A 19152-nucleotide genomic window follows, 5' to 3' on the forward strand; every position below is an offset into this window, starting at 1 on the left:
TCAGGAAAAACGAGGTGAGGGATGGCGATGATTAGGGTAAAGCAAGTAGCTCGCGCGGCGCAAAGGGAAGGACGGGGCCTCCTTGGACTTGCCCCCAGAGAGTTGATGCCTTGCCCCGTTTCGATGAGTCACGTGCTCTCCCGATATTGCAAGCGGAACACGTTTGTCTGGTGGGGACAGTGCGAACGTAATTCGAAAGGCAGCGCTTAGTGAAGAGATACAACGAGCGCGATTCAACTGTGCGAGGCCAGCCAGGCTACAAAATACAGTGCGAGCTCGACTACGCACCCGTAGAATGCTCGGGTCAACGCGATACGCGCTCATGGGTCTCACTGGACGCTCTGTGTTGGATGCAGGGATGATCTACGGATACCAGTGAAGAAATAAACAGCTTTGACGAAACAAGGATGGTCTTCCGCTGAAAATCCCCCATTTGACGTTTCATCATCACAGCAGCATTATGGCGTCCCCCGAAGACACCACTCATGCCAACAATCTCGAGTATACGCTCAAAGAACTACGGCGTGAAGTACGAGAACGCGAACAGCAATTGAGTAGAGTACGTTGTCCATGGGTCACAGACCAGACAAAGTCTAACACAGTACAGTTACGCGCCTCTCAGGAAGACGTTATTCTCTCACCCATAGCCCAAGTCCAGGTCATTACTGCCGCCTTGGACAAAGTCACTGATGCAGAGCCATTTGTGCCCATCCCCGGTTCTCTACTACCCTCATTAATAGCCCTGCGCAAGACGCACGCGACTATTACAGAGTCAAATGCTCTTGTGGAGGAGCAAGCCAAATCACAGGAAGCGCAGGACAAGCGGCTAGAAGCCGACCGTGCGGCGCTCAAAGACCAAAAACTCATACACGAGGCTCTTACAGCGCGAATAGCGTCGCTGCAAGAGGAGCTAAGCTCAAACGCAGATGTCACACTTGGCGATGCCGTGAGCGCAAAGAGGGAGGAGCTGAGGCAGAAAGCCAAGGACTACAGCAGGAGGAAGCGGCAGCTCATGATTGAGCTCCTAGCATTTATGGAGCGCGAACTCGCGCCGCTCCTCGTAGCCGAAGAGATGGGGGGGCCGGTGGTGGGAGACTTGATGGACGTTGACGCCAACGACCTAGCCGCCGGATTCACCGCACAGGGCAGGCTCAGAAAGACGGGCAAGGGCGACGCTGGCCGGGAGAAGGGGCAGCGGCGCATCGACGAGATCTGGGGCAGGGATGGGGAGGGTGGTGGCCGACGTCCGGCAGCTGATAATCAGCGGAGGCGTCCGCTAAACGACGTGGAAGCTGCTGCGGAGGAGATGCGATGGCTCACTGAGCAGCTGCTCAACAAGATGACTGACGCGGCGGGTAACACGGAGGACTCGTACGTGAATATCGGGCGCGAGTCCGCTGCCGTTCGATTCCTAATACGATCCAAAGTGGCGCAGTACCACCCAAGAGATATTTCACGGATCAAACTGATTGATTTTGGACGAGAATTGGAAGAATGAGGATGGGTGGAGGGCAAACTGTAAATGGTGTGGGTGGTAGTGGTGACAGCGAGTGCTGTGATATAATGACATTATGGTAGCGATATTGATGAGTTCAAATGGTACTAATTAATGCCTTGGATTACGAAGCCTGAGATTTGACTTGTTAGTTACCAGCTTGGCGGCAAGCATAGCCTTTCTTTTGTCGGGATACTAGGCTGAGCTTGATTGCGCTGATTATGTGAAAAGGGGGTCCCTACATGGTTACTAGGTATATAGGGATCACCTGGGGCAATTTATGGTTACTCAACTCAAGAGCAAATTGATGACATGAGGGGGGTATTTATTGAATATCGCTTCCAGCCGGTGACAGTGCATTGTCAATAGGTGACAGTGCATGTTGGGTGGTGGGCGCTGCAGCCACTAATATTTGCTTATAACCCGCACTGTCAGCAAGCCTCAAGCCACTGAACTCAGTCTGCACTGTGCGCGCGGCCTGTCAAAAACCTGCGCAATCAAGGCACCTTTGATTGCTTTGGACAAGGCCCGAGGATTCCGCGGGCGCTGCTGCGGGCGACGCAGTTGTCGTCCTGGCCACCTTTCTGCAACTTGAGTGCTTTGCTGCATTCTTCTTCATCCTCCTCTCTGGCATCGTCATCTGCTTGCTCGCTGCATCCATCGCCTCGTCTCTCCCTCTTCCCTGATCCAATAGCAGCCTAGGTACACGACGACAAACGCCGAATGAAATGGCGTGGATGAAGCGACTTTGGCACGTCGCCGTCGCCGCCGCGTCCCTGGGCCTCTTCTCCTCCGTCGCTGCCCACGGCGGCGAGGAGCATCACGATGACGCCGACGATGCCGCCCTCCCCGCCATCGCGCAGTTCTGCCTCGACGGCTGGGACCGGCAAGGGCCGCGGTTCTGCATGGCCGCCAGCATGTACCACAACCACTCCACGTCAGCCCACGACATGCTCGTCTCCGTCGAGGTGACCCGGCCCGCCGACGCGGCCCTCGCCAGCGCCGGCTGGCTCGCCATCGGCTCCGGCGCCGTCATGTCCGGGTCCCTCATGTTCGTCGTCTACGGCGACCCCCTCACCGGCCAGGGCCCCTTTGTGAGCGCCCGCGGGGTCGAGATTGGCAATGGCCACACGCCGCCTGACGTGCTCTCGCGCGACGACCCCAGCCTCAACCACGGCGTGCTCGTGCAGCAGCTCGGCGCCGGCGAGTGGCGCGCCGGCGCGAACGGGACGCACGTCGGCGTGGTGCGCTTCGCGTGCTACGCGTGCACCGCGTGGTCCGGTCACGCCGTCGACGCCGAGGCGACGTCGCAGCCGCTGATCTGGGCCTTCAACGGGCTCGAGGACATGGCGCCGTACGCCTGGGACCAGCCGCTGCACAAGCACGTCGGTGTCAGCGGCTGGGGCAACTTCTACGCCAACCTGCAGGCGGCCTCGACGCACCACGCCGCCGGCCCGCCCGCCGTCGTCCCCGGCCACGACCGCATCAACGCCGCCGCCACGCACATCACCGTCAAGCCGCCCTCCTTCTTCCAGCGGCTGCGCGCGCGCCCCGCTGCCCACGCCCACGGCTTCGTCATGCTCCTCGCCTTCCTCGCGCTCTTCCCGCTCGGCGTCGTCGGCATCCGCTCCGGCCTCGACCGTGCCTTCAAGTACCACTGGACCATCCAGGCCGGCGCCATGTGTTTTGCCACCGTCGGCGCCGCGCTCGGCATCTACATGAGCCGCGGGAACCTGCTCGGCTCCGCGCACCAAAAGGTCGGCCTGGCCGTGTTCGCTCTGCTGTTCGCGCAGGCGGCGTCGGGCTGGTGGCACCACGTCCGGTTCGTGCGGATCCGCCGTCGCACGTGGGTGTCGTACGCGCACATGGGGCTCGGTTGGGGCATCCTGCTCGGCGGCTGGGCGAACGCGGTCACCGGCGCGATGCTGTTCGGCCTCGGGCGGCCGGGCCTGCTGGTGCTCGTGGGGCTGGTCGCGACCGAGCTTATGGCGCTCGTGGCCGTCGTGTACGTGGCCAGGAGGAAGTCGCGGCAGGACAGGGCCAAGGCCACGGCCAAGGCCACGGACTGGAGAGACGGGGAGAACGAGGAGTACTTTGCGCTGGATGACGCGGACAGCGAAGATGACGATGAGGAGGATACGTCCAGTAGGAAGTCGGACGAAAAGCTACGGCCCGCAAAGTATCACAAATAAGCATTGCATAGGGCGGAAAAGCTGTTAATGCAGTACTGTAATAAAGAGAATGTTTGTTCAAGGATAAATGTTGTCATGCGCCCTCCCATTCCCCTGCCATACTAGTTGACATGTGGAAATATATCCGACTCTAGATTGGGAAAGTACCCTCTAAGATAGACGACACGTTTGGCTATGAACGGCCCATTCAGATATAGATAATTGGCCACTGCAGCATAAACGTAGCTCTCCGGGTTCTTCGTATAAAGCGTTCTGAGCGGGCCGTCTCGCCTTGCAGCTCGAAGAATGTCATTTAAGGAATCTGCATCGTTCGTCAGCATCTTCTGAGCAGGATATGGACATGATGGCTCCTAGGATGCGTCCATCACAGCCCTCAAACAGGGGGGTTTTCTTCGACTTCACACTTACAGCTAGCATCGACCGTGTCGTCTTCGTCTGTCAGATGGTAGATCTCATGATAAAGTGTTGCCGATCTGGGCAGCATCCAGTCGAGCTGGTATTTTTGCTGGGACAGGTCTCCTTCGGGGTAGTTGTCCGGGTCCACGGCGTCCGCCAGGGAGGGAAACGAATGAGGCCTGACACTCTTTCCGTCTTCAGAAATCGGCCGAGCTTCATCAAATGCCAAGGGACAAAGTAAAAGAAGCCTACTAGCCGTACCGAGGGTGAAGGGATCGACACCGTGTAGCCCTTGCGGGGCATCTGGAGTCTTTGGTGCCACGCAGCCATGGAGCGAGCCGGAGCAGAGCTTGTCGCGGCCCGCAAAGACGTAACCTTTGAAGACATCGCACCAAAAGACATGCTGATGGTCCCAATTCATGTTTGGAAATACGGTGTAAAAGCCCAAGTGGGCAGTAGGCTCGTTGGTGTTTGGGTCTCTCTCGGCGACGATGTACTCGCCCTTGTCGTCTCGTACGGCGCCGTCTGGATCCTGAAGCTCAAGCTCGCTGTCTGAGCAAAGCAGCAGCGGCTTACCCGGCCGGCTCGCCTTCCTGAGACCTCCGCCGTTCAGAAACTGCGTAACGCCCGCGATTCGTTCTATGTCATGTAAGAAACCGACAAGGGAACACGAGGAAATGCCCTTCCATCCTCCTCATCTTCAACGACGGGCTTTGAAAACTCACGTTTCACCAGATTCATGGTGTCGAGGTCCTTCTCCATACCTCTCAGCGGCATTGTACCGAAAAATGTACTGAAGGTCACCGCGTAGGGTGGTATCCCTGATGCTTCGCGGGCCGCAGCTTCGAATTGAGAATGCATCTTTTTAATCTCGTCAAGCCAACCTTGAAGGACCTGAACCTTGTCCTTGCAGCTGTTACCCAACTCGAAGAGATCGTCAATCTTGCTGCTGGGGTTGTTTCTCGGATACAACGACTCGAACGCCTCAGATGCGTTAACTGAGCCATTCGTAGTGAGGACGCTGGCAGAGGCGATCGACACGAGGACGGATGAGATCAAAGACACTTGTGACCACCACATTTTAAAATTGATAGCTGCTCTTGAGCAGACGAAAAATAAACAAAGAGCCAGAGAATGTGGTTAACAGCCAGGGAGGGAAGGTGTAGGGTATTGAGGTTTTGCGGATGTCTCTCTCCCTAGATGCTGTTCAAAAAGTGAACAAAGAATTAGCTGAGTTTCAATTGAATTTTCCCTTTTTTTTTTTTTTTTTTTAACTCGATAGTGCCTGCAAAGGCTCAGCTTCTTGGGGCAGGAGGAGAGGGGGGGTTTCACCAAGCACTAAGACCTCGAGAAGCGGGATGCTCGAATAGGCAATTTTATGACGAAAAAGCTTCCAGGGTAGCGTAACCAAAATATAGCGAAAATATACCCCCGAATCGGGTAAAATTAATTCAAGTTGTTAAAGACGGGAACGGCTCAAAACAAACAATTGATTAGAATTTGGGAAAGAAATGACAGCCCTGGTAGGTAGTTTGCTGAATTAGGCAAATGCTACTTTCACTAACTAACTACATGTAGACCTTGCCTTTCATATCCCTCACAGCTTCAGAGTATCTAAGCTAGACCATTTGTAACACCTCCTTTCTTGTATGCCGCTATACTTGAAGAATTAGCGAATGTCTGTACTTTTGACTGTAAATCACTCACTGGTCAGATTATGAATCTCAGCAACGGCAATTGGCCATGGAGTCGCCGCCCCAGGATGGAGGGGCGTTGAAGCAGCATCCGCCACCGCAAGTGTAGGCCAAAGTCCACTGCGAATTACGTCCGTCGCAGTAAATGATGTTGGTCTTTGCGTTGTCGCAGGTGGTGTACTCCTTGGCGACGTTGTGGTCGCACCATTCGCCGATATTCTCAGCGAGGGCGGCAGGAGCCAAGAGAAGAGCCTGGATGGCGAGGAGCGACTTGATGACTTGCATTTTGAATTTGATAACGAGGGAACTTGTATGTTCTTGGATGGCTCACAATTCAGGTGCAGCACGTCTCTCTTTTCTACTTGAGCAAAGGGACGGTCGAAGTGAGTACAGCTGCGCTGCTACTAGATGGCGACTCGAGCTGGGCAGTAATGCTCAGTCGCTCGCAGTAACTTGCGAGAGTACAGATTTCCTAAAAGGTTAATACATGCCGCTCGCATAGCAACCTGCAGAGCCTGCAAAACGATACCCGCGAAGTAATGGATGACGACAACGATGTACCTTCCGACTGCAGCGTCGCCACCCACGCATCATTGTGTGCGGGGATACTCCCACTCACACAGAATTCTCAGTAGAGCCACATTGAGGCTCCCGCCCTCGAGATGGGTATAAATGTATGCTGGAGAGGGGGTTCACACGGGGACCACTCCGCGTCAGCCTCGTTTGGCAAATTGTCTCGCGGAACAAAAGGCGAACACAAGCTCTCGACGGAACATGCCGATTCCAAACATTCTCAGCCTACTTCTTTACCATGCCACTTCCCACACATTCACGTAATATATTGTTCCGGGCAAAGGTGGAGCAGGTAGAAACGGCAATAAAGGCATGCAGCTCTCTGCATTTACTGACAACTGGAGCGCGCTGCATTCAAGACCGATCTCCGCGGAAGACCGGCCAATGCGAGCTGATTGTTGTTGCTGCCTGATGAACAATAGCCCGGCCTTCGCTGCGTTATTTCTTCCAAGTAATCTAACGCCGGAACTCGGGGGGCGGCTACGGGGCGCGGGAATGAGACGGACAGTGCCCTGTGTCCTGGTGGAGGTACTGGAGATTATTGATATCCTGACTACGAAGGATTGGGCCTCCGGCCAGCAAAGGGGGTCCGGTTCCCAGATTTCCCGTAGAATGTTATATGACCGGGTCATAATTAAGGACTCATCATATTCCCACACACACAAGCGCGGCGGCTTTCGTTAGGTCCAACTTGGTCGGAAACCCCGCGAAAGCACGCGACACAATCCAACATCCGCGCGGTGCAATCCAAGGTTGCAGAACATCCTGCGGCAATTGCCCCGTGGTAGCCTGACTGTTTCCAGCTCGCGGCAAATCCCGCGATTCGAGGGAAGCCTACATAATGCCCTTCTATATAGGCCGAGTTGTATGTATGACCAAACTGGTCGCGGAAAGGTGCTGGCATGCATGCACTCGTCCACGCATTCCGAGATGAAAAGTCATAGCAATTGCGATGCCTGTCAGGGCGCAAAGAAGAAGGTATCGTTGGCCTAGTGGCATCATCAAGCTCCTCTGCTTCTTGTATTGCCCAGCATATCTCTCATCGTCCACTAGAAAAACCAGTCGCATCTAACACCCCATCAATAGTGCGACGCAGGCTCGCCGACTTGTACGCGGTGTACTCGTCTCAACATCCCGTGCACTGGCAGATGGCAGACTCGCTACAGATTCAAAGAACACTTTGCCTCAAACGTGATACTCCGAGAACCACAGAAAAGGAAGCCCAGCAGCGCTGTACCGCGCCGACAGCCGGCAGAGACTTCATTCCACGACCTCGAAATCGTTGCGCCCGCCGTGTTGTCGCCGCCACACTCCAGGCGTTCGTCGGAAAATCTCGTCAATGGCCAACAAGCGTCACTAGGGGAATGCACGGAAGAGTTGACGAAGCGCTTTCTTGCCGCTCTCGAGGTCGACGACCCGATGCTAGACATCTCACGCCTGGCTGGCTGGATGACGCACATACCAGAGCGCCTCGGCGCCAATGAGTTGCTTGACAAGGCAGCATCGGCGTTCCTAGATGCATTTGACTGTCTGCAGAGCGACACACAGTTTAGAGCGGCATCGCCGGCGTACACGGTTGCTATGGAATGCTTGGAACCGGCGCTGAAGGACCAGAACCAGATCAAGTCTCCTAATCCACTGGCTGCCATCTTTATGCTCAGCATGACCCAGGCAAGTGAAAACACCTTCCAGGAGAGACAATATGCTAATTTTTTTAACATGGATAATTAGAAATGGACTGTGAACTCAGCTAGTCAGTACTTGAACCATATAGCTTGCACCTGCCAGCTCTTGAATGATACAGTGGAAGAATATTGGGGCGACACGTTTGCACAGTCAGTGCGCCTGAACGCAATCCGAATTGTCGTATGTGACCCCGAATATTATTTCACGTCTAGGGGTTCCCGTTACTAAAGTCAAGATTCGGCAGTGCGTCGAGTCCATCATCAACCCCTCGCTCGCCCTCGACAGCCGCTGCCTTCAAAGTATCAGGTACGAAGCTGCGCCGTACCCACCACTCGACGACGAAGACGGACAGGCTATAGAGAGTCTCGATATACCGTTTCTCCTACGGTTGTCGCATCTTCTCCGCGCGCCCGACGAGCACCGAGAGGAGATCCGGAATAGCTATGCTCGGCTCAAGGTGGAGTGGCCGTTCACGAGCAGACGCTATCGATATATCGCCGGTATTGGGAAAATTACAGGCATAGACAGGTCGTGCCTCGTCCAGCCAGAAGCGCAGCTCGGGATCGCCCACACCGTGGTACTGGCCGCCGCCCTGGTCCTCAACGCCTGCCTGCTAGCCATGGACCCTGGCAATGTCGGTCTTGAACGAGAAGCGCTGGAAGTCGGGCACGAAGCTGTAGAGACGTCGCAGAAGCTGCTGCAGGGTCTCCCCAAGGGCGTGTGGTTCGCCCCCGTCGGCCTTTTCGCGTCGTGGATAGCAACGGACGACCCGGACATTACGTGTAGCTTCTTCTCCATCATCAAGGAGTGTAATCAGTACTGGGCCGAGCCGACCTACATGGAGCTAGCAAAGACGCTGAAGAAACGGATTCTGCAGCTTCGAGCCAACGCAGTAATGGAGCAGAGTCCTCGAGGGTTTCGGGACTTCGGTCTGTGTATTGCATGTGGTGCTGGCAATCAGGGCCGAGACGCACACCATTCTCTCAACCTTGGTATAGATTCACATGCCGAGACATTCACTGGACAGCTGACACCGCTCTCTGATGTTCGTCATTGGGGCCCCAACATATAGAAGTTAGTTATTTGTTATGCTTGACCGGCTTGGGAGGAACGAAGTCGCTGAGAGGACGGCTACAATTTCGTGATTTAGTAGAAGGAAAATTTCACACGCGCCCTTTTTTGTCATGCTATATATGAAATGTAATATAGACGGTCAAGCAGCGAGGTTGGCCACGTGTGAAGGAGGTATGTTTGTAGAGGTAATAATCACGAGTGCCCCTACAAACAGGAGCTGCGAGCGGGGAGCGTTTCCCCCCCAACATCATCACCAACAACTACGCAATTCTGGCAATCATGGCAAGCCAAACGTCCGCAGATCCCTCATCGGACAATCATGGTATGTTTTAGGTGTCATAACTATCCGAATGCAACACTGACTAACTTTGCAGCTGCCTCAGACCCTCGCCCATTGTGGCCATCAACGACCAAACAATATTGCGGCATTCTAAGGGTTACTCCGTCTTGCGCACACGTGTCTCTGCCATCTAACGAAAACACCTTGGATTCCTTGGGCATCTTGCAGGAAGACAGTGAATGGAAAATATACGCTGCAGTAGACTGTGGCATGCACCAAAGATCTTCAGCGGCTTCCTATTGGCGGCAGCAGCCTCCGAAGTGGCGGGGGCGGCTTCAGAAGCCTGAAAGAGCTGCCGAAGACACTCTCGTTTATTGGACGTCTCCGGAGGCCTTCCTCCATTATTGGGTGTGTGAGGACCCTCTGAAGATTACCGTGCATGTACTGGCGCAAAACCAGGGGACTGAAATGACCGTTCTTCTTTGCTCTTTCCGCATCGAGCCAAAGCAGCTGGAGACGCATGAATCGCTGCAAGTCGACAGCTATCATGGCCAAGGCTCGCTCTCTCTGACACTCTTCTTTTCCCCTCAAGAGTTCCCACCCCTGTCGAAGCTCCCATCCACCTTGATTTCTAGAAAACACAGTCCAGGAAAAGTCGTCTACGCCTGGGATCTACAGCGCCTGAGGTATGCTCTGGTTGCCGTTCGTTCTACTGCTGAATCGCCGCTTCGGACCGACTTGCTCGATGCGACACACGGAGCGGCGCCTTTTATCTGCCCGGTCAATACTGTCTACCAAGCAGAAACGACGCTATTTTACTTGGTCACGGTCATCCCGGGCGGCGGAAACCTCTTTGTTCATCTTCAACGAGAGCGACGCTTCGCCGAGGCACGAGTGAGGAAATACGCAGCACAACTCGTCTGCGCACTGGAATGGCTACATAAAAACAACGCCATCGCATGGTTGCGCCCAGAAAATGTTATGCTGGACTGTTTTGACCATATTTGCCTATGTGCGCCCACGGCATTCATTCTCGGGACCGACGCGATGCCAGTCGAGTGTCTAGCGCCTGAGCTCAGTGAGGGCCTCCCGCGAACGGAAACGGCGGACTGGTGGGATCTTGGCATACTTTTATATGAAATGCTTACAGGCCTTCCCCCTTTGCTTCCTTGTGCCGGGCAGGATGGCTGGAGGAAGAAGGGCTGGGACGACCTGCCATTCCCGAGCTATCTTTCCGCTTCCGCCAAAGAGCTATTGAGTATGCTTCTGCAGCCCGACCCGGAAAAGCGTTTAGGTGTAAATGGTGTTCGAGAGATTCAGAACTGCCCTTTTTTCCAGAGCATAGCGTGGCAAGAGTGTGCCAATGGAGGCACCGATGTGTTTCGATCCAGCAGCCACTACGACGTGCTCACCCTTGAGCCTCGAGATGAAGATAGGCCTTTGAGGTTTCCGGGACGCAGGACTTCTCAGGGTGTGGTCTACGAGAAAGTAGACATGGGCCCGGTATTCTTTTGGAGAGCTTTGGGCGTGATGATGAGCGAGGAAGCGCGAGAAATTTATTCCAGCCCAACGCCTCCAGACACAACATGGCACGTTGTCTGGGATGACATGGTCGCAGACTTTCGTTTTTCAAACTCAGTAACCAGAGAATCCCTTCTTTCAAGCGAACAAGCTAAGCTCTGCGGTCTTGAACAGCTGGAGTCGATATTGTCGTGGTGGAACCTGCGACTGTCGGAATTGGGAGCACCTAGCGCGCCTTACTTTTTACCTGGCTATATATACTCGCCACCCAACTCGCCACTGGCCAAGTCTTTCGCGTCTTTTCAACTAACGAGAGCGCTTGCAGTTGCCCTCAAACTGCAGTGCAGTGCAGAGATGATCTGCCAGATTCTCGACCGCGGAGCAGACCTCGACACGATTGTTCTTATGTGGCAGGAGACATATGATGTTTATCTCATGCCAGAGCCACACCCCGAAACGGAGATTCCGCTCACACCGCTAGAGTGGGCAATTGAACACCAAAGAATGGATCTTGTGGACCTGTTTCTCGAACGAGGCGCTGATATCAACTTCGCCGGCTATCCCCAGCACGGCCCTCCTCTGGTCACGGCCGTGTTGCGTCGGAACCTCGCTCTCGTGCGCCGGCTGGCCGGTAAGACGGAAAGATGTGCAGCTACCAGGGCCTTGTGTCTCGCCGTGGAGCAGGAGGATCGTCTGATGGTCGACGCCCTCCTCGCCAGCTCTGTAAGGTGTGAGTATGAGGACCCCAAGTGGCCGCAGCGACGGGAGTACTATGGCGGCATCTTCGGCCCCGATGCTCGGCTGAATAAAGACTCTCACTTTACACCACCTCTCGCACGCGCCGTGCGTCTTGGGAACCTGGAGCTCGTGCGCCTGCTGCTCGCCCACGGTGCAGATCCCAACGTGGCGTACCACAACATATGCCGCGGGCACCCGCGACAGGCCGACCCCGAATTGCATCTGCCGCGGCCGCAGTACGCTTGCGGCCGCCCTGTGTATCTCGCTGCGGAGCTCAAGTTTGACGCGATCGTCGAGGTATTGATCAGAGGCGGCGCGGACGTTCATCTCCAGCATCCCAGAGCTGTGGAAGTGCAGGGTCCTTTTGAGTATTATATGCCTCACAAGTGTTCAGTCGCTGCGAGAAGCGTACATCTGGATGTCGTCTCACGCCTGGAGGTCGAGCTTTACAGAGTCACAAAGAATAAATTGGAAAGGTAACTTTTATTGTCCAAACGAGAATGCGTTTTCAGAAATTAGGGTTTACCAAGGATACATGTAAGTCGACATCTGGCGGCTAGAGACCAGTAGGCTCTTGGTAGTAGTTTCAGTACAGCTCTAGAAAAGAAATTAGAAGGAAAGGGGAGATGCATGGGCAGCTAGCAGACACTGGAGTTGGGCAGGGTGTCAATAGTGCAGGTGCCTTGGCTAACACAGTCGCTCTCCTTGGTGGCGCAGGAGATGTACAACGACTTGAAGTCCCAGCCTCCCGACCACAGCGTCCGGCACTGTCCGCGGCTCGCGTAGCCGTAGCCAAACCACTTGCCCTGGCAGTTGGCCTGCTCCCAGTAGCTGATGCGGACCTCGCCGTCCGGGCAGGTTCCTTTGGCGGAGATGTCGAGCGACGCCACCTTGCAGTCGGTGTTGACGCAGTGGCCGGCGCCGCTCGGCGGGAACTCCTCGGTGCTGTGGATGTCCCCCTCGCAGCCGGCGCCGTAGCGCGCGGTGAGGGCGACGGAGGGGATCAGGTGCACGCACGCGTAGCTGTTGGCCCAGAGCCCGGAACAGGTGCTGCCGGCGTTGGGGTTCCAGAGGGTGAAGTCGGCGAGGGAGATGCCGGCGGCGGAGGCGACGGCGCCGCAGTTGTCGCCGGGCTTGACGAAGACGAAGCGGTCGCAGTTGTCCACCATACCCGGCTGCGTCGGCTGCGGAGTGGTGATACTAGTACAGGAATTAGGAAGTGTTCCGTGCATGGCAGAGGGCAGGTCACATACCCGTTGGAGGGGGTGGTGGTGGTGGTGGCTGGCGACTGCGTAGTGGTGGTGGCTCCGGGAACGTGTACGCAGACATAATAGCCCAGCCAAAGGCCGGTGCAGTCTATTGAAATGGAGAGAGGTTAGATGAGAGTAAGTCGATGTGCAGGAGCATGGGAACTAGCCTGCTCCGACGGCGGGATTCCAGCGCAGGAAATCGGCGGCGCTGATGTGGTACTTGGACTCGACAACCGCGCAGGTGTCACCATGACTGACGAGGTAGAAGTCGTCGCAATCGGAGGCCATGCCCGCTTGAGTCGGCGAATGCTGAGGAGGTTTTTCCGTGGCACTGGCACTGGTGGTCGTCGTCGTTGTCGAGGTCGAGGTCTGTGTAAGTGGGTGAAAGTCGACCTCGACGCAGTAGTAGAGGCCCTGGATCATCTGGCAATCCGCGCCGGTCTCGCCGACGCTCGGGTTCTGCGTTCAAAGTGAGCATGCTTTCAAAAGTCTTAGATGGTACGGAGACGCACCCATTCCTTGAATTGGTCCTTGGTCATGCCAAAGGCGTTGGTGATCTTGCCGCAGGACAGCAGGTACGAGTCTTGAACCCATTTGCTGCAGCGAGAGGTCGCCCCGGGCGCGGTCGCCCCCGGGGGGGCGACCAGGTATGCGCTGGTCAGGCTGATAAGGGCTGACGCCCAGTAGAGCGATTGTTGTAAGCGGACCATTTTGAGCATGTCTTTGCGATCGTATGTGGGAGACTAGAAGAGTTCGTTGGAGCAAGGAGAAGACGGAACAGCTAAAGAAGGAGTGTTGCAGCCAGTCTATCTACATATCTTCCAACTCCAGTGTTCAATGGTATGACTCGCCTAACTAATTGTAAAAGAATCCAGACGGAAAGGAAAAGAGCGCAGAGGGCCACAACAGTCCACTACTGTGGGCATCCTCCTTCACTCTTTGCCTCTTAACCGACAAGGCTTGGAGTTGTCGGCTTCCGAATGCGAAGATCGACCAAAACAGCACTGTCCGAAGCAGTAATCAGTACTGGCTGCCTAATAATATGTCGTCCATATAATATATGCCTTTTCAAGCCATTGGCTCCATTCAGCTTGCATGGCTCCATGGATAATCAATACTGCGGATTCATCTGCGTGTATCCGGGGCTTGCATCTCCGCGCATATGGGGCCTGCAGCTGCATGGTCGGTTATTATTCTTCACCGAAATTATAAAGTCTGCAAGGTATTGACAAGAAAATTTCCCTTTCTGGTGTATTTCGGCGCTGTCCTGCAGGGCCGACGGATTGCCAGGTTACTGCGTCGGGCAAGTAATAGCGAGTCACCTTGTAACTGGGATAATTCTGGGAGCCCTCTATGCAGGACAGAAAAAAAAAGAAAAAAAAAAGGGAAAATTTGTTTGTTGAATAAGCAAAATATTGAGGAGTATTCGTCTTAATGTTAGCAACTTCTACAAGAGTTCATGGGTCTTGCGCATGCCCGCTGCACAATCTAGGAGCACGCGACCAAAACTTGATGCGAACCAAGTCATTCTTTGTTTTGTCACTCTCTGAATGCCATCTCGGTTCAGGGTGCAGTTCAACTCTGTTTCGACAAGTAGCATCTGTCTCATCGCACTATCTGACTGCGAGGTGAGAGACTGCCAAGTCTCTCGCTCTACCCCATCATGAGGTCCAGCCCATGCGCGACGGCCGCGACCCTCGCGTGTGTCCTTGCCAATGCGGGGGCTTTTGGCCTGGCCGGCAACATCCAAGGCGACGTCAACTCCTATCTCGCAAACATTCCAGTCTCCCAGAGCAATGACGCGACCCAGTCTGCGGACAGAGAGAGCGCTCGGCTCGCGCTGCTGGCGAAAGACACCAGCAAGCTCGGACACGTCCAGCACAGAATCGGATGCCCGACGAGCTGCTTCGAAGCGCTAGGCAATACGACTTCTTGGTTCCTTTACGGTGGTTTCGACGCTTTGAGAAGGGCCTGCAACAGCACCATGCTCTTAGACTTTGCGCTGTTCAATCCCGTCGACGGACCCGACGCTCAGGTTGCGATCCACGCCTGTGCTGCCGGATCCAACTCTTCCGAATCGACCGCGACTCTAAAGCAGAGGTCCGACGCTGCTTCTTGCTCGCGAGAGGGGGTGGCGCGCGGAAAGGTTACGTCTTCCTTGCAACTATCGAGCTCCGGATCTTCTTCTGCTGCGAACCTGGCTGACATCACTGCCAGCCTGGATTTGTTGAAAGAATTCTACAGCTCCCACGATTCAGGTTGCAACGAGATGTTGAAATTTGCATCTTCGGGGAATGCTGCGGTGGGAGTGTACGCCGGATCCGGGTTGGCCGGCCAGGGCGTCTTGACGACTACGCTCGACAAGCTCCGCGCCGAGCTGTCGAGAGGCGAAGGTGTCGCAGAGCAGACTGTTGTTCAGCTGTGCGGCAACTCTACTGCTCGATATACCTTTGGCATCTACATCGGTACCGACGGCGAGTTTGGGCGGGTTCAGCGAGCGCTCCAGTCGTGGAAGAATGGCACGTGCGTTGATGCCGACACGGCCTCGGTGCGCTGGGAACCGGTGACATTCACATCGCCACTGGCCGTCAACGTGAGCTTTGGAGCGAATACAACCATGGCATTCCACGGCAACTTCTCCGGAAGCAGCGGAACGCTCAAGAGCCCGGCGACACTGACTGGGCGAGGAGATGGAGATGGCTGCAGCCCCATCCAGGTAGAGGCGGGAGATAGCGTCGAAACTCTCGCCCGCGAATGTGGCCTAAGCATTGATGAATTTGCCAAGGACAATCCCGGAGCGGCTCATTCCGCGGTATATGTGCCGGGGCAGCGACTGTGCTGCAGTGCGCCTGGCACGGCGAGTGCAAGGGAAAGGCGTGCTTTGACACCAGACGCTGACGGCTACTGTCACCCTTATCTGGTCAAGATGGGAGATAGTTGCTCTGCACTGTCAGCCACGTATGGGATTACCAATGACGATATTGAAGAGTGGAACAAGAAGACATGGGGATGGTGAGTGATTGATTCCAAGTGATGTGCGCTCTGCTACCCGGGTAGCATCACCAGTCTAACGTCACTGAACCAGGAACGGCTGCAACAAAATGTTCGCAGGCTACAACATCTGTCTCAGCAAGGGCTATCCGCCGATGCCCGCGCCGGTCAAGAACGCTGTCTGCGGGCCGCAGGTTAAGGGCACGGGCAGATACCCCCACGATATCGACCCGACGAGCCTGAACACATGTAGACTTAGGGCATGCTGCAACATCTGGGGCCAGTGCGGCACGACCGGCGAGTTCTGCACGCCCTCCAAGTCCCCCACCGGCGCTCCCGGCACGGCCGCCCCGGGCGAGAACGGATGCATCTCCAACTGCGGCACCGACGTCATCACCGGCCACACCCCAAAGGACACCTACAATATTGCCTACTTTGAAGCCTACGACTGGGACCGCCCCTGCCTCCGCATGGGCGCCGACCAGATCGACGCCTCCAAGTACACCCACGCCCACTTCTCCTTTGCCGTGCTCACCGACGACCTGTCCATCAGTGTCGCGGACACGGCGACGCAGTTTGACCTGTTCCGGGGCCTGACGGGCATCAAGAAGATCGTCGCCATCGGCGGCTGGGCCTTCTCCACGGACCCGGCCACCTACCAGATCTTCCGCAGCGCCTTCCGCGGCGAGGTGAACCGCAGCAAGCTCATCGACAACGTGGTCAAGTTCCTGACGGACAACGACCTGGACGGCGTCGACTGGGACTGGGAGTACCCGGACGAGCCGGACATCCCCGGCATCCCCCCCGGCACGCTCGACGACCAGGTCGGCTTCTACCTCTTCTTCCAGGAGCTCAAGAAGAAGATGCCAGAGGGCAAGACGGTCTCGGTGACCGCGCCGGCGTCCTACTGGTACCTGCAGCACTTCCCCATCCAGGGCATCAGCCTGGTCGTCGACTACATCGTCTTCATGACGTACGACCTGCACGGCCAGTGGGACTACACCAACAAGTACTCCTCGCCGGGGTGCGGCTCCTACGACCAGGGGCTCGGCAACTGCCTGCGGTCGCACGTCAACCTCACCGAGACCATCAACGCGCTGTCCATGATCACCAAGGCCGGCGTGCCATCGGACATGATCGTCGTCGGCGTCAGCAGCTACGGCCGCTCGTTCCAGATGTCCGAGGCCGGCTGCTGGACCGAGCAGTGCACCTACACCGGTCCGGAGTCCGGCGCGTACAAGGGCCGCTGCACCGGCACCGCCGGCTACATCTCCGACTTTGAGATCAATGAGATTTTGGCGCACAGCCCGTCGGCGCAGACGCACCTCGACCCGGGATCCTACTCGGACATTGTCGTCTTCAACAACACGCAGTGGGTCGCCCACATGAGCCCGCAGAACAAGGCCTTCCGCAAGCTCCTCTACAAGGGTATGAAGTTCCTCGGGACCGCCGACTGGGCCGTGGACTTGCAGTCCGAGAGCGGCGAGGAGTCTGACGGGGCGGCCGACTCGCATAAGACCATCTACGTCGACCCCAAGATCTGGCAGTCAGCCACGCAGGTCGTCACGGCGCCGCCCGGCGCAACCCTCGTGTGGCCGCCGATGCCGCTCGCGTCGCCGACGACCATCACGTTTGAGCCGTGGAGCACCGTCGTCAGCTACTCGAGCCCGACGATCAAGACCACGACGCGGAGCGGCATCACGTCGACCTACCCGGCCTACGTCTACGTCACCTGGCATACCATCCTGACCATCCCTCCGCTCGTCACCACGGCGATGCCCGTCTGGGGCGTCCCGCTTAGCAACGCGAGTAGCACCGGCGGCGGCCCCATCATCCTGACCAGCTCCGTGCAGCCGCCCCCATTCACGATACTGGTCACGCCCGTCATCGACGGCACAACGTCCATCGTCGAGCCTACGTCGACGTCGACGACGACGCCGGCGGCGATCATCTGGGGCACCAAGACGTACGTCCCGCCCGTGGAGACGGAGACGTTTGGGAAGAGCACCATCATCATCGGGGGCAGAACCCTGCTTCCCACTGGCGTCGTCGTCACGCCCCATCCGTACCCGTCCAGCAAGCCCACGCCCGGCACGACCGACCCGGTGCTCAATTCAAAAACGCCCAAGTGGAAGTCGGGCAAGGTGCCGGAGCCCACCGCCGAGCCCGACTGTCCGGGATGCGGGAAGCCGTGCCTTCTCTGGTGCGACTCGGACTGCCCATTCTGCCCACCCAACGTCTTTGGCAGCGGCGGCGGCGGCGGCAGCTCCGGCTCCGACCCGGACGACCCGGACGACCCGGACCGCCCCGACTCCCACCACACCGTGCTGTTCGACGGCCTGCTCAGCGACGACGTCGTCCCCGCGACGGTCGACCCCTACGACGTGGCCACCTCCGCGGCCGCGGAGCAGTCCTCCTATTTCGAGTCCGTCTGGGAAGACTACCTGTTCCCGCACCACGGGCCCGCCACGACGCTGTCCATCGCGCCCGCCAAGCCGATGCCCTACGCGCGCTGCATCATCTCGGACAGCATCCTGTGGTGGACCTTTACCATCTACGACATTGACGCGTGGGCGGGCGACGGCGGCAAGAAGCTGCACAGCGAGGAGAGCGGCTGCGGCGCCATCACCGGGTGGACCTGGCAGGACGAGTCGAGCAAGACGTCGACCAACGTGGTGTTCAACCTGCCGCTGTTCATCAAGGACGGTTGCGTGGAGCGGGCGATCGTGTCGGCGGGCGGGCCGAAGATCTCGTGCGTGCAGGACTACGAGGTGCGCAACCACCCAGATCGTCGCGGCCGGGTAGAGGCGGAGGCGTCGAGGATGCCGTCAAGGAGGGTTGAGGGCGGAGGGGGCGCCGGTGCGAGAGGACCCCCGCCGGTGCCGTACACCGTGGAGGAGATGGAGGAGTTTGCTCGATTCTACATCAGCATCCAGCCGGAACTCGTCAACATGGGCACGCACCCGCACTATGTGCCGATGGATTGGGGAACGGCTGGAGCGGCGCGCGTAACGGGCATGGCTTCTTGAGGCCTGCCAACTGTTGCGGCTGGTTTTGTTGCCGTTTCTCTGTTTGTATAATTCAGATGGGAGATCCAATAGTCCATCTCTGTTTTGTTTGATTGGATTGATCCGCCAATAAATATGTTAAGGAAGGAAAAAAGAAATGTTTCATCTGTGCTGCCGACATACCAATACATCCGCCCACTTCCCCACTCTAGCAAAACCACTTAATAAAAGCAACCAAAAACGCCAACGCGCTC

At 56.7% G+C, this 19152-nt stretch overlaps 6 protein-coding genes across 6 annotated transcripts; 4 read left to right on the forward strand and 2 right to left on the reverse strand.

Annotated features, from left to right (window-relative positions):
• Positions 1–460: 460 nt before the first annotated feature.
• Positions 461–1498, forward strand: ISF_00368 (Centromere protein Cenp-K; the record flags this gene model as incomplete). Its single annotated transcript, XM_018843975.1, has 2 exons — positions 461–559; positions 608–1498. 2 exons carry the CDS (start codon positions 461–463, stop codon positions 1496–1498), a joined length of 990 nt encoding a protein of 329 aa, XP_018708425.1.
• A 725-nt stretch (positions 1499–2223) lies between these two features.
• On the forward strand, positions 2224–3687 carry ISF_00369 (Carbohydrate-binding domain family 9-like protein; the record flags this gene model as incomplete). The annotated part of the gene is made up of 1 exon (XM_018843976.1): positions 2224–3687. One exon carries the CDS (start codon positions 2224–2226, stop codon positions 3685–3687), a length of 1464 nt encoding a protein of 487 aa, XP_018708426.1.
• Positions 3688–4060: 373 nt separating this feature from the next.
• Positions 4061–6062, reverse strand: ISF_00370 (hypothetical protein; the record flags this gene model as incomplete). The annotated part of the gene is made up of 3 exons (XM_018843977.1): positions 4061–4722; positions 4809–5147; positions 5816–6062. The coding sequence occupies 3 exons, from the start codon at positions 6060–6062 to the stop codon at positions 4061–4063; spliced, it is 1248 nt and encodes a 415-aa protein (XP_018708427.1).
• Positions 6063–7280: 1218 nt separating this feature from the next.
• Positions 7281–12129, forward strand: ISF_00371 (Ankyrin repeat-containing domain protein; the record flags this gene model as incomplete). Its single annotated transcript, XM_018843978.1, has 6 exons — positions 7281–7287; positions 7437–7541; positions 7606–8025; positions 8155–8216; positions 8281–8965; positions 11237–12129. The coding sequence occupies 6 exons, from the start codon at positions 7281–7283 to the stop codon at positions 12127–12129; spliced, it is 2172 nt and encodes a 723-aa protein (XP_018708428.1).
• A 158-nt stretch (positions 12130–12287) lies between these two features.
• Positions 12288–13609, reverse strand: ISF_00372 (LysM domain protein; the record flags this gene model as incomplete). The annotated part of the gene is made up of 4 exons (XM_018843979.1): positions 12288–12849; positions 12899–13005; positions 13077–13358; positions 13412–13609. The coding sequence occupies 4 exons, from the start codon at positions 13607–13609 to the stop codon at positions 12288–12290; spliced, it is 1149 nt and encodes a 382-aa protein (XP_018708429.1).
• A 953-nt stretch (positions 13610–14562) lies between these two features.
• Positions 14563–18919, forward strand: ISF_00373 (class V chitinase Chi100; the record flags this gene model as incomplete). The annotated part of the gene is made up of 2 exons (XM_018843980.1): positions 14563–15911; positions 15985–18919. 2 exons carry the CDS (start codon positions 14563–14565, stop codon positions 18917–18919), a joined length of 4284 nt encoding a protein of 1427 aa, XP_018708430.1.
• Between the last annotated feature and the right edge of the window lie 233 nt (positions 18920–19152).

The sequence above is a fragment of the Cordyceps fumosorosea genome (assembly GCF_001636725.1).
Source record: "Cordyceps fumosorosea ARSEF 2679 chromosome Unknown scaffold_1, whole genome shotgun sequence".
In the NCBI taxonomy this organism is placed as follows: Eukaryota; Fungi; Ascomycota; class Sordariomycetes; order Hypocreales; family Cordycipitaceae; genus Cordyceps; species Cordyceps fumosorosea.